This window comes from Chelonia mydas, chromosome 10 (genome assembly GCF_015237465.2).
Source record: "Chelonia mydas isolate rCheMyd1 chromosome 10, rCheMyd1.pri.v2, whole genome shotgun sequence".
Lineage (NCBI taxonomy): Eukaryota > Metazoa > Chordata > Testudines > Cheloniidae > Chelonia > Chelonia mydas.
In genome coordinates this window covers 16,131,013-16,145,863 of record NC_051250.2, presented here as the reverse complement: position 1 = coordinate 16,145,863, position 14,851 = coordinate 16,131,013, and the positions used below count along the sequence as shown (strand labels likewise).

At 45.3% G+C, this 14,851-nt stretch overlaps 1 protein-coding gene across 2 annotated transcripts in view; it reads left to right on the top strand.

The window, feature by feature from the left end:
* Nucleotides 1–6,988: 6,988 nt before the first annotated feature.
* The window catches only part of METTL9 (methyltransferase like 9), a 40,296-nt gene continuing 32,433 nt past the window's right edge, over nt 6,989–14,851 (top strand). The window contains exon 1 of one of the 2 annotated variants that reach the window (XM_037911729.2): nt 6,989–7,475. In XM_037911729.2, the coding sequence (XP_037767657.1) occupies nt 7,302–7,475 (174 nt within the window). In that variant the 5' untranslated portion in view covers nt 6,989–7,301. The remainder of the gene's footprint in view (nt 7,476–14,851) is intronic. The other variant, XM_037911730.2, reaches the window with a different exon arrangement.

Here is a 14,851-nt window from a genome sequence, read left to right as displayed (position 1 = left end):
GGCAAATGTCTAAACCTCTCACATCAAAAACTTTCCTTAAAGAGGCTAAACATAAACGATAATGAAGTTAACAAAAAGATTGTTTAGCAATGCTTTTGTTATGGTCTTGTTAGAATTTTATAATGCTAAGCAGCATTGGACTTGATTGGTACTTGGCTAGAAAGCCTCCAGGAAGATCCTAGGATGCAGTGTGAAGTGCTAGTGTTGATTTCAGTGAGTGCTCTTCTTAACAATGAGTCAGGCTTGAACCCAAACATGGTGTTAGGGGGTGCTGGAGAGCTCTTAAAATGAGATCTAAAGTCAAGGTGCAAACTACTGGGGTCATTAAAGTTAGGGCACGTTCTGCAAGATTAAAGGTGTTAGCTCTGGTGCCACAGTCAGAGTTTAGTTTAAGCAGTTAGGTGGGCTCTGTCTAAATTCTCTTGCTGTTTCAATTAAATAGGTATTCTTCACTTTCATTCCTAAAATGCTGTCATCAGTATCATTGTATATAGCACCATAGCTGTGTATGATGGTACTAGGCACGTAAAACAATCCCCGTCCCAAAGAGTTTACAGTCTAAGGCTCTGGACCTGCGAAGATTTATGCTCATACATGTAAGCCAAGAAGATTGTTGCCCCACCACTCCACATAGAGCATCTTGTGGCCCCATTCCCACAATATTGCCCCACCATTACTTGGAGAAGCAGTGATTGGGGCCCGGCCACCAATATATGAGGCATCTAGTTGGCTGGCAGGAGATCTGCTACCACTTCTCTTTGGGTAGGTTGGGGATTTCCCGATCATCAGATCATTATTCCCTGAGTTCAGACAGGCTGGGACCCCTACCAGAAGAGGGAGGAATCAGCCTCCACCCACTTAAGTAGAGGACTATGAGTGGAAAGCCCCAACCTACCCAAAGAGAAGTGGTAGCAGATCTCCTGCCAGCCAACATCACCCCAGAGAGTTATGAGGGGGTGGCAGCAGCAAGGTCCCATGCCACTGGGGTAATAACAACTTGCTGACCTTAGTAAGATGAAAGGGGCCGCTCTTGCCTTGTAGAGCTCTTATTTCAGGCTATCTGCAAACCTAGTCATACATCACTGCATTGGTTAGGCACAGGCCTCATTTCCATGGGTTTTGTCACAGTTATGAAGGCTAGAAACTATTTTTGCATTGAAGCTTAGACTCTGTCACCATATGACTCCAGGAGGCAGGGCCCCAGGTACACATCTATAGTGCTTAGGCCTTAATTCAGTCCCTGATGAGTATCGTTAGTTCTGTTTTGCAGATGAGGAAACAAGGACCAATGGGGAAAGGACTTGCCAAAGGTGACATAGCAAGACAGAGTATAAGCTGGGAACAGAAACTAGGAATTCCAGCTCCCAGTCCTCCGTGCTCTAACCTAATTGGGTCCCACTGTATTCCCAGACCCAGGAATAGAACTCGGGAGTCCTGACTCCCAGATTCCTGTGCTTTAACACACAAGACGCATCCCATAGTTGCAAGTAGAACCCAGGAGCCCTCCCTCCACAGCCTCCCCACTCTAATAACAAGATCATACTCCCATCCCAAGAGCCCTTATTAAAACAAAATCCTACAGGATTCCACAGTAACAACCCACTATAAAAGTATATTTTGAGCCATTACCAAAGGGAGGAGATGATGACAATGCAAATTTGAGGGCCTTAAGCCTGATCTCATATTTAGCAGAGGTGGAATCTTTAATCTGAAGGCCCTTTTTGAAGAGGCCTGTGATGACCAATCCATTTGAAATGTGCCTTTTTCATGGGAATGTTCGCTGCACTTGTTTGCTTTAGATTTCTGTATGCAGGAAGAACTTGCATTCCAATAGGGAATGGAAGCAAAATATAACTCCAAATCTCCTCCAAAAATATAAAAAAGTACCACTTCCTCCTTTAATTTTGACCATTGCAACAGCAGCTAGGAATTGCTGCAGATGAGGATCAAGCCCCAAAATTCTGGACCTTAACTGGAGCCACAAGAGGCAGTAAGTACAAGGAGTCTCTCTGGATTGATGTTAATCTATTCTGAACCAGTGATTCACTGCATGGTCTTGGGTAAGTCTTGAGTGATGTCTCTGTGCCATAGTCAACACCGAGCAGATGCCTCCTCAAAAAGTAAACACAACATGTCAGTTGAGTTGCCCTGTGGGAACTAGTCAGAAGAACCTTCATCATAACTGCACAACTGAGGCTAACATTCTCTGTTCCATAAGCAATTTGCTAAATCCTGAGAGGTCAGGACTCCTAGATGAGGTTCCTAATGAATTAAAATATGTGAATGTGTTTTGTGGGTGGGGAAGGGAGGCTGGGTGTTAGTGTAACCTCACCCAAATCACAGTGATTGTGTTACTGGTATCGTATTTGTATGTTCTTCCATGAGATGCCTTGTACTTAAAGTAAAATGGAGCCTCAGTAGCTTCAAGAGAAACATAGCGAGTTGGATTCCCTTGCCCTAAACTGGTGGTGAGGCTGCAAGTAAAGCTGTTTAGTAGCTACAGGCCTAGAAGCTGAGGTGGAACTCAGTGTATTTTGGTGTGGGTGAGCTGCAGTGGTGGATGGCTGTGATGAGGGCATGTTGGCTATTAAATGGTAGGGTAAAGCATAGAGGAATTTCTCCTCTTTTGGAAATTTTCCCTATGTTTCCACAAGCCATACACAGCTTGTTTGGTGCAGGAATGTCATCTTTTCAGGACACAGAGGCCTGGACCCCCTTGCCCAAAGCTCTCAAGAGCCTCTGTGATAGGCCCTTGTGGACCCTATTGTGTGAAGTAACAACAAAGGGTTTTTCCCTGTCTGAGCCCTTCTGGGATGTGATTCACCCAGTGTAGGTGGGGGAGATTTGTAGATGGGGAGATAAAGAAGGTGGGATGCTTTTAAGGTAAAGTGATGGGAAGGGCTATTGGGGTGGGGTCTTCCTCAGAATCTGGGCTCAAACTGCGTTCATCTATGTGGTGCCCTAAATAACGTAGCTGCTGCTTCGCAAGGACACAATTTTCCTTGTTCAGCATTAGTCCTGTAGACTATATATTACTCAGGACACTTAAAAACCTTTTCTTGTGCTTCTGGCTATGTACTGGCCTAAATCAAAATACTTTCCACATGTACAACCACCTCCTGCAATCCTTGCATCTTTGCATTGGAAGATTTCAGGAGAACTGCTAATGCCAAAAGATAAATGCTGGAAACAGTAGCATCTGAATTAAGTAATTAATATAGCAGACTAGATTCTGAATTTACTTACACAGGTTTTACATAAGTTTCACTACACTGATTTCAGTGGAGTTACTTCAGATTTAAACTGGTGCAACTGAGAGCAAAATCAGGTTCTGTGAGTTTAGCACTATCTGGATGCAGCAGGATCTGCCAAAATCCACTTGCAGAATTAAGCAGTGAGGAAAATATGTGCATATGCTAATTTGGGGATTATATCCCCTAGTGTGGGAAGAACATATCTTTTCCTTTTAGCTGATTAAATACAAATCAAATCAACACACATTCTCACACTCTGCTCTTTTTTATGACAGGAACTGTAGGTGTGCTCCATTCTCTAGATTCTGTTATGGCTGTAATTATTTGCAGGTTTATCATTCTGCCTAGTTCCTCTTTCACTATAGGAAATAATGTGACTGGAATTCTGTGAGCTGTGTTAATGCTATAAGGTATTGCCCCTTCTTTCAGTTTTAGCTGCAGTGGCTCACACTTCAGAAGGCCCATGCCCCCACATCTAGATAAAATAAAGATTACTTGCATGATTGAAAGCTGTCTAATTACATTACTTATATATTGTCACTCTTGGTATAGTCCTAAGCTATCCCCTGATGCTCTGATTGCCTGGGTAGAATATTGAAGCACACAGTGGATGAGGTAATATATTTTATTGGACAAACTTCCATGGGGAATACAAAAAAAGTATTATTTTCTAATAGCCTGAAGTAACATCCCAACAAGTGATGGCTTTCTACCAAATCAGAAATGGACAACAATTCAAGGTTGACTAAATAAGACATCATCATTAATGTGAATCTCTTTATAGACAGGTTTCAGAGTAGCAGCCGTGTTAGTCTGCATCCGCAAAAAGAAAAGGATTACTTGTGACACCTTAGAGACGAACAAATTTATTTGAGCATAAGCTTTCATGAGCTACAGCTCATTTCATCGGATGCATGCAGTATTTTTCACTGCATGTATCTGATGAAGTGAGCTGGAGCTCACAAAAGCTTATGCTCAAATAAATTTGTTAGTCTCTAAGGTGCCACAAGTACTCCTTTTCTCTTTATAGACAGATACCTGTTGGCAACACTTGTAGCGAGTACCTGGTCAAGCCAATAAATGTATTGAAATTGTTATAACCTGAGGAACCTACTATGACTTCATGATGGCCTTTCCATCCCTCAGTAGGTGGGTGTAGTTTAAGAGAGGCAGGAGAATGGAAACTGAACAAAGCATTCTTTTGGCGGGATGGACCTGATGGTTGCAGGCTCTAGGTGAGGCAGGCGCTGCTGTGTAAGGACTCTGGCGGAGTTAAAACGCGTAGGTTTTTGGCAGTGTGGTCTGGTGACATTCCCTTGGATACCCCTGAAACAACACTGGTGTTAGCTGTGGGATGGTGATTAAATAAACCCATGCTATCAAATAGAAGCAGGGTATACTGAACAGCAGCCATAACTATGACCAGAAAGAGCCAAGAAGGAACAAGCTAGGTTACAGGCATAGGAGAAAGGAACAAAGGGGGCTTGAAGGGAGATAAAACTGGCAGAGCTGGCATGGATAAATAGGAGAGGAGTGATGTGGAAGGGAATGCAGAGCCAGTGAAGGGAGCCATGTGATCAGTGTGATTAGTGAGGAAAATGAATTTGATAGCAAAATCGGAATAGATTGGAGCAAGGTGGTGTCAAGAAAGCCAAAGACCAACTGGTTACAACAGTCCCTTATCGGTTATGCAGTATTGCTGCAAGCTGTTAAATATCTGCTGCATTCCCCCCTAGTGGTCCTACTAGGTAAAGTGATTCTGTGTGTAGTTCGTTTATAAAGCTCTTTGGGATCTGTCGGTAAGACATTATATACAGTACAGCTTTCCACCAAGTGCAGCACATTTCATATACACATTGCCCCATAAGTATTTTCAGAAATAAAATTCACAATTCCACAGATTGTATATGTTAAACTATAGAAAAATTGTTGTAAAGGTATGATATGGTTAAATTACAGTGTTCAGTTACAAAACTAATAACTGAGAGAAATAAGAAGCATAGGCAAAAGATTAAAGATACCTTAAGATCAGATTGTAAAATAGCTGATGAGGCAGAGCAGAACAGGAAGGCTGTTCTAGATGGTGGGAGATGCAGAGAAAGCGCTGTCACCAACAGTGGACAAGTTAGGGAAACCAAGAGAGCTGTTGTACAATTCGAAACATATTTTGTTAAAAGTAAGTTTAGAACCATAAAGCTGGAAGGTCTACGGATTAAGTCTTGAACTCACTGGCATCATAGGTTCAAAAACTTGGCAGGGCTGACTTAACAGTTTTGTAATTCTGAGATAAAGTTCAGGTCCATATTATTGTCTATGACAGGTTTCAGAGTGGTAGCTGCATTAGTCTGTCTCAGCAAAAAGAACGAGGAGTACTTGTGGCACCTTAGAGATAGTCTCTAAGGTGCCACAAGTACTCCTCGTTCTTTTTATTATCTGCTTTTCGATGCTACTTTAAGAATTGAGTCTGCTCTGTGTAGGCATTAAAGATGTTGATGGCAACAGGGATATGTATGAAAAGATGGAAGGGGATGATGTCTTGCTTTCCTGCTCAAAGGAGGGTGCAGGGCAGTAACTGTGTATGTGGAAAGCTCTATACAACACACTCATGGGTTACCTAGGGAGGCAGTGGAATCTCCATCCTTAGACGTTTAGTTGGGGTTGGTCCAGCTTTGAGCAGGAGGTTGTACTAGGTACCTCCTGAGGTCTCTTGCAACCCTAATCTTCTATGATTCTCATCTCATTTGGGCGAAGTGGGCAATGTGTTGCTTGGGTTGGGGAAGCACCCCTGTGCCTGTGGGGTAGGAGGGACAGATGGGTCTCTGTGAAGGAAGTAGAGGGAGTAGGTTTAAGTGTACAGAAACACATACACACAGCAGCTGCCACCACGCTCCATAACAAGTGATCATGGGGGATATGCCCCCATCTGTCTGTGTGGGGGAGAGAGATGTCACTTTATTTACTTGTTCCCATAATTTAAGACCTAGGGACCACCACATGAAATTAATGGGTAGCAGGTTTAAAACAAATAAAAGGAAGTTCTTCTTCACTCAGTGCACAGTCAACCTGTGGATCTCCTTGCCTGAGAAGGTTGTGAAGGCTAGGACTATTACATGGTTTAAAAGAGAACTGGATAAATTCATGAAGGTTAAGTCCATTAATGGCTATTAGCCAGGATGGGTAAAGAATGGTGGCCCTAGCCTCTGTTTGTCAGAGGGTGGAGATGGATGTCAGGAGAGAGATCACTTGATCATTACCTGTTAGGTGCATTCCCTCTGAGGCACCTGGCATTGGACACTGTCGGCGGACAGGATACTGGGCTGGATGGACCTTTGGTCTGACCCAGTGTGGCTGTTATTATGTTCGGGGGGGGGGGGAAGGAGGAGAAAGGAAGAGTAGTTGATCTGTCTGAGCCTGTGGGTGAGTGACTTATGCCCTTTAGCAGTGGGTCTGCCCGGGTGTGAGTGGCACATGCTCCCACCTGTTCGGGGGAGATGGCCTTTGAGCGGGGAAAAGGAGTGGACAGTGAAGCGGATCTGTCTGCGGGCGAGTGACCCATGCCCCCTTTCCGAGTGGGGTGGAGACACATGCCCTCTGTCTGCTGGGGAGGGGCAGTCGGTCTGTCTGCCTGGCGTGGCACATGCCCCGAGGGAGGGGCGGTAGGGGAGTGCCATGTGCCCTCTGGGGGAGGGGTGGGTCTCTGAAGGGGGGAGTTCGCAGCCCTTCCCACCGGAAAGAAGGGGGGGGAGTCACCGCCCCATTGTGCTCCGCTCTGGTTTGAAAGCCGCGCCCTGCCGTGCGCCCACGCTGCGCTGTGATTGGTCCAGAGGCAGGGAGGGGGCTGGTTCGTGCCAGGCCCCGGCGTGTCCCGGTAATGCGGTCCGGCCGGCTCCGCTGCCCCCGCTTTCTGAGTTCCACTCTCAGTGTGTGCGGGCCCTGAACGGGAGCTGGCTGGGCTGGGCGAGATCTGTGCTGCCGCCGCTACCGCCGCCACTATGGAGAGAGGAGGCGGTGGCTGCGGGAGGGGGTGACTCCGCGCACCTTCCCCCGATGAGACTGTGCCTGGCCTGGCTGGGCTGCTACACCCTGTCCCTGTGGGTGCTGAGGAGGAGGATGTGGTCTGGCCCTGCCAGGTACCTGAGGAGCCCTTTATCCAGGTCCCTCTACATGAATATGATGGGCAGCCACAGCCAGCCAGCCCCGGGCACCAAGGAGAACCACCAGGTACAGCCCCGAGAGGCAGCAGCTCCCCCCCCGCCACCCACCGGGGCAGGGGACTCCCCGCCCCCATCCGGCCCCCGAGAGGCAGAACCTCTCCCCCTCAGGGGCAGGGGTTCCCCGCCCCCATCCGGCCCCCGAGAGGCAGCACCCCTCCCCCAAGGAACGGGGTCGGGGGGACTCTGCTGAGAGCACCATGCACGGGGACTCTTGCCCCCATCCAGCCCCTTAGAAGCTGCGCACCCCCAGGGAACGGGGCTAGACGGGTCTGAGAGCACTGGTGGGGGAGGGAGCGGTGGGTGCATATGGGGGGGGCACAGAGTATAACGGGGATGGGGGCACTGAGCACAGGGAAGTGCACGAGGGTAGGATCTGTGGGGCACAGAGTACAAGGAGTAAGACGCTTGTGGAGTATAGTGAGAAGGACCCAGAGCAGAGAGTCCAGGCAAATGTCTGCTTGGGTGAAACAAAGGGAGTGGATAGCTGATTCTTATTGATTAGAAAGTTTGTGTTTGTTCTCTGTGTAAAAGATATTTAGGAAATTTTAGTACTTGTATATAAGTTGAGAAAAGCAGCATAGAGAGGAAAAATGTTAGTGCAATATATGTGGATTTTACTAAATTGTACAGCGCACTTCAGTACAGTTATAAACGTTAATTAAAATAATCTAGGATAGCAACATATGGATTGAAGATTAGCTCAAAGGTTGAAAATAAATAGTAACAATAAATAAAGTCTCAAGTTGCAGAAAGGTATCTAAAAAGGATTCCTGAGGTCCTACCTCCATGCTAGAGGCTGGACTTGATAACTTCTCGAGGTCCCTTCCAGTCCTGCACTTTTGTGATTCATGGTTGTGATTCATGTTAGGATCTTTATTTCAATTCTTGATGATCTAGATAAGGGAGTAAACAGAACCTTAATGACAGTTGCAGATGGTGTTAAATTTGGTGGGGTTACAAACAGAAAGACCAAGAAATGAAAACTAATATAACTGGGGGGAAATAATCTGAAATATAATGAGTGAGAAACTGGGCAGCAACAAAGTTTAGAGACACTTGGATTGATGGTGGACAACAAGCTAGCTATGAGTTTGCAATATGATATGACTACAATGAAAACTTAATTCAGTTTTTGGGCTGCATAGGCATGTGTATTGGTCATTTCATGGAGGAAGAAGGGACTATACCTTTTCAGTCCAGCTCTTATGTGATATGACTGCACCTGGAATATACTGAAAACCTGGAGGGAGTTCAAGAAAGAGAAATACAAATTATCATGATACTGAAGGAATTGACTTACAGAGGAAAAACTGAGTATAATATACATATCTTGTTTTATTGGGGGAAATATAGTCTATAAGTACTTGAAGGGTACAAACACAGAGGAGGGAGATTAATTACTTTGGACTTGCAGGATCAATGCCTTTGCACTGAGGTGGACACAAAGGTTTTGCAGGATCAGGGTCTTTATGTGACTCATGAGTGTATAACTAGTCTGAGTGATTGGATGAGACTGAGGGATAAAATATAGGCTAAGTGTCAAAGGAAACTTCCACACGGTGGAACAAAGGAGACTTTGGAAGCTCCGTAATTTGAGATGTTTAAAACTAATCTGGAAACAACAATAGATCAAGAGCATGTGCGATAGGGAACAATTTGTCATTTGCAGATAGATCGATTGAATGAACTAATGGGTCTTTTCCATCCCTAATTTTTGGTCTGGGTTTTAGGATTTAGCATGGATTTATTGAATGTTTAGTAAGCCTCCTAAAGAAATTATGATGAATAAAAGCTGACTGATTTCCATGGGGCTTCTTGCGTGAATAAGTATGATGGGGTCCTAAGTACTATCTAAGGCCATGTCTACACTTACAAGCTTACAGCTGTACTGATACAGCTGTGCTGCTGTACAAGCAGTAGTGTAGCTGTGTGGTGCTGACAAGAGAGCGCTCTCCCATTGACATAATAAAACCATCCCAACGAGCAGCGATCGCTATGTCGATGGGAGAGTGTCTCCTGCCGACATAGCGCTGTGCGCATGAGTGCTTATGTTGGCAAAACTTACATTGCTCAGCGGTGTACCCCTGAATGACAAAAGTTTAGCTGACATAAGTGCTAGTGTAGACATGGCCTTACTTTTTAAATTATACTGTTTGGCTTTTCATTCTTATGTAAAGTAGTTAACTCACCAATCAGGTTTTGTTTTTGTTGTTAACAAGTTTTGGCAATAATAGTAGTAGAGAGTTTTGAAAGTTTCTTTTGGTAATTATAGTTACTGGTTTTTTATTGTTCCATTACAAACCCTTATTTTTCAGTTGTTTATAAATCATTTGCAAAAACTTGATCCAGGCTGGAACTCAGCTAACATTTCTGCTCATGTGCAAGCAGTTAAAAACAACAACTTTCAGTTGTTTTTTTCAGAGCTTTGTTAGAAACTTGCATAATGGTGTACAGTGTTGTCTTCTAGTATTGAAATATCTTCTTAGTTGCATGGAATAAGGAACTTGGACTTTTTTTTCCATACAAAATAGCCAAATTGTTGGTTTCTGATGTTTTATTGCTCCCCTACAGATCAAAGGTGATTTGAACTGCAGTGGTTCTGTATTATAAGCTGATGATAATATGCTTTGGTCTTACCTCTGAATTTTTGGGTTCAAATGTTAGATAATTTTTCAAGGTAACAGCTCTGCTAAGACCTTTACATTAATAGATATTAAAGTTTACTGTCAGCTGCATTCATATCCTGTGAAGCTGTCCATGATTGATCCCTTTAAGGAGCTGGTTGAAATGGAGAGTTATGGATTTTATTGCACCATACGTCGCATGGTCTCTTCTTCTATCCTTTTTCTTTAGAATAATGCTACAAGGCTTTAAGCTTACAAGAAGGACCTACCATGTTGTATTCTATGATGTGCAGTAATATGTCTGTGATATACTAGATCTCTCCTTGATGGCCCAAACTAACATTTCTATAGATAGGAGAAAGGCGAAAATAATACAAGCAGATAATTTTGCAAAAAAAAACCCTGTAGAATGAGGCTTTCCTTCTTTACAGTTGGTTACAATTTTCCATGTTGTTACCACCAAAGTGCTAGAGTAGATCAGCCGCTGATTGTTTTAATCACTGTCCTCTAATTTGTTCAGGGTAGGAGTTAAAAAGCTCTTGGCTTCCAACAATTTCTCCACAATCGAGCTCTCACTGTTTCTACGACTGCTGGAGCTACAATGGTGGTATCAACAGCAGAAAACTTTAAGAAAAAAAGCTTAGTGTAGATAAGAATTGAAGCTTCAAACCATGCTACCTGCAAACATATTTGAAAGAGCTATTTGAAACATGATTTTACTAGAACTGTACCTAGCTTATGAAACGTTCTGAAGCTAGTGTAGAATTCGCTTCTGTATGGAAAGACCCTAAAACACCTCTTTGCTCTGGGTCTTTGTTTTGATGGAGTCACTGCTTGAGAAGCTGGACTATTTGCCTTGTTGCAGCTGTCTGCTCCCCTCTGCTTGCTGGCACTGTTATTGTGAGCCAGCAGGATATTGAAACATAAATCCTGTATCATTATTTGTATTACAGTAGTACCTAGAAGTCTCATTGTGTTAAACACTGTGCAAATATACATTAAGAGACAGTTCCTCTCTCAGCAAGTTAATGTAACGAACAAATGGTGAGGTGGGACAGGATATGTATGTGTTTTTGCATAGCATTGCTACCTGCACAATTTTAGGTGTTAGGACTTTTTGTTTTGTTTTAAAATAAACGTATCAGTGTCGGCTCTCCCAGCTGGCCACTTGCCTAATCATCATCAATTTGTGCTCCTGTGCAGGTTTTTTGTAAGACCCTATTTACACTACCCATTTCAGCTTTTAAATGAGAGCCTGGCAAGGCCCCATCTACACTACAAATAGAATCACATTATGGAATTCTGTTGCAACATGGCAGCCCTGACACAGTTCAGTTGCAATTTGGATAATTCAAGGCTTTAGCAGACTTTGGGGCATGGTTTGTAAGATCTTTGTGGCAGGAACTGTCTCTTTGTTCTGTTTGTACAGCGCCTAATACAGTGGGGTCCTGGTCCATGACTAGAGCTCTTAGGCACCATGATAACATAAAAAGTCCCTTCTACACTGTAATTTGCAATCCCCCTTTAATTGTGTTGTTATATCTCCCAACATGGTTATATTTTTAGTATAGACAGTGCATATCAGTATCCTATAATTTCACCACAGCAGAGCTAGTAATATGTGCAGTGATATTACAGTGTGTTTTTGCTTATAAAAATGGGATAGTGTTTGTTTCTCAGTGGTTTCCATATCAGATTTGCTCAGTTTACAAATAAAAAGATGCCTTTTCTAATTGCCGGTTCCTGCAGATTCAGTCTGAACTCTGAAAATCAAGCTAGGTTCTTTCCTTCTGATGCATTAGCAATAGTAGTAAAGATTCTGCATACCAAATTACCTTTCTACATCTCTGCAACTACACTGTCTTCAAATGAGGCCTTCAGTGACACCAGAGCAATGCCCTTTTTTTTCAGTGGTGCAGCACTGATGTAAATGATTGGAACTTAGGCCCTGTCTACACTGGCAAGTTTATGCACAGTAATGCAGCTTTGAGCGCTGTAACTCCCGAAGTGTACACGTTGCCAAGCCACTTAGTGCGCAGAAACTGCACAGATGCAGTGCTCTAAAAAAAACCACCCCGATGAGAGGCGTAGAACTTTCTGCACTGGGGCTACAGTGCTGCGGTGCCAATGTAGACATTGTGGTGATTACAGCACTCCTACTGGCCTCTGGGAGGTGTCCCACAATGCCTGTTCTCACCTCTCTGACCATCGGTTTGAACTCTACTGCCCTGTCCTCAGGTGACCAACCATCAGCTCCCCATTCCTTTGCAAATTTGAAAGTCCCCTTCCTGTTTGCTCAGTGATGCGTGCAGTGGCCTCAGCACATCTTTCCAGGTGACCACGTCTGCTTCATGCACCAGGCGATCTCCTGCTTGGAGCAATGCCAAGCTGCTGGGCCTCATTGGCATTTGGAAAGAGGAGGCAGTGCGGTCCCAGCTGCGCTCCAGCCATCGGAATTATGATACCTATGGACAGATTTCTAGATGCATTATAGAAAGGGGCCATGACCAGGACACATTGCAGTGCAAGGTCAAAGCGAAGGAGCTGCGGAATGCCTACCACAAGGCGCGGGAGGCAAACAGCCATTCCAATGCTGTGCCCACGAGCTGCTGGTTCTACAAAAGCTGGACGCAATACTCGGTGGTGACTCCACCTCCACTGCGAAGGACCCTGTGGATACTTCGTTGGCTTGCGTGCCAGTCAAGAGTGGACCGAGCCAGGAGGAGGCAATTTTGGACGAAGAGGGGGAGGGGGACCCAGAGGCAGAGGATGACTCGGAGGCCAGAGATGCATGCAGTCAGGAGCTCTTTTCTACCCCGGAAGAGCCTAGCCAGTCACAGCAGTCAGATCTTGGTGAAGTGCAAACAGGAGAGGAGGCCTCTGGTAAGTGGATCTGATTTTGGGAACTGTTGAAGCAAGTTGTTCGGGGCAGGAGAGTTGCAGGAAGCAGGCTTGTCTCCCACCTCATGCCTAGTCTGAGCGGTGGAACAAGCTGTTGATGCACTCTCTCACATCACAGGAATCTCCCTCCGAGATCTCCAGAAAACTCTTGTGGAAATACTAGGCAATCCGTTGCCGCAGGTTCCTCAGCAGAGCTGCTTTGTTTCTTGCCCCATTAACGGTAACTTTCCTGCGCTACTTTGCCGTGATGGGTGGGGGAACCATTGCTGCACACAGCTAGCCACATAGGCGCCAGGGCAGAAGCCACAGGCTTGGAGAAGACCCTCCCTTGATTCCCTGCTCTACCTCAGCAGCAAGATATCTTCCATAATGATCACCTCCTGTGGAAAGTGTGGGGACAGGAATGATTATCAAGCCCCCCCCCTACAGTGCTGGCTCTCCCCAAGAGCTCAAGAGCCATGTGTCCAATGTACAGCAGGGTCCGGGAACAGTGATTTACCCTGCCCCTGCAGCTACTCACCATTTGGGGGTCTTGTGGCTCATGTGTGCTTGCCTGGGGTCAGCCAGTTAGTGACAGGTGTGTGAGTACCGGCTGTGTTTTAAAGCACTGAAACCATCTTTGTCTGTGTTGCAAACAATACTGTTTCTGTAAACTGTTGCATTTAAACTTCACAGAGATGACATTGGGAGCACAGCCTCCCTCTTTTTGTTATCGGTGGCAGAACAGCTGTGCAGAATTAGAAAGTGTCCAAGAAGAACTAAGGAGGACTTTATGCGTGAGGTTATGATGCACTCTGCCGCCAAGAAAAAGGAATTGAAGGAGTGGCAGGACAGCGAGAAGAGAGACCGAAAGGAGAACGTGGCACACCAGAAAGAAACCACGCAGTGGCTCTTAACAGTTATGAAGCGCCAAGCAGACATGCTCCAGGGCATACTAGCTCTTCAAACCGAGCAGCTTTTCACCCGCCCTCCCCTGCAGCTGCTGTCGCAAAACTCCTTTCCTCTCTCTCCTCTTCCCCTTCCCCTCCCCCTCCCCCCCCCATGGCCAACACACTCTTATCAACCTCCCGGCTCCACTCTCTACCCACAGCATTCCACTCCTCCCTCCTCATAATCCAGCAGTGTGGACTCCCACAGCACTCAACACCCATCCCTCTGCAGTTTGGCCATGCTGAAGTACAGCACCTGCTGCATCGTACTCCAAAGGAGAAGGTTGGGTATGATCTCTGGACATACACAAATCTGTAGCCGTCCCGGGACCCCTCCTCCTCTTGAGACCTTCCCTTCCCCCATCCTCCTCCCTGCTGATGATTTTTTTTTTCATTTGACTCTCTCCTCTGGTTATTGTTGTTCAATGAAAGAATTGTGTTTGTTTGAAAGCAATCTGTATTCTATTAAGTGAAAGCAAAAAGCACTGCAAAGCAACATACAATTATGTTAAGGCCCCTTCTTGCATCATGTGCACCAATCACCTCCTAGCATTACAAGCACTGCAATCCAGAGCACAGCAACAAACATTAGTGGCTTTCAGCTTCAAATTGCAGCCTCAAAGCATCCCGCATCCTTATGGCCCCGCGCTGTGCCCCTCTAATAGGACTGGTCTCTGGCTGTTCAAACTCAGCCTCCAGGCACTGAGCATCTGCGGTCCAGCCCTGAGTGAAGCTTTCACCCTTCTCTTCACAAATATTATGGAGCATAAGCATAGGAATATTGTCATCTGCCATGTCCAGCTTCTCATACAGGCATCACCAGCGGGCTTTTAAATGGCCAAATGCACACTCCACAGTCATTCTCCACTTGCTCAGCCTGTTGTTGAGCTGCTCCTTGCTGCTGTCAAGTTGCCCTGTGTATGGCTTCA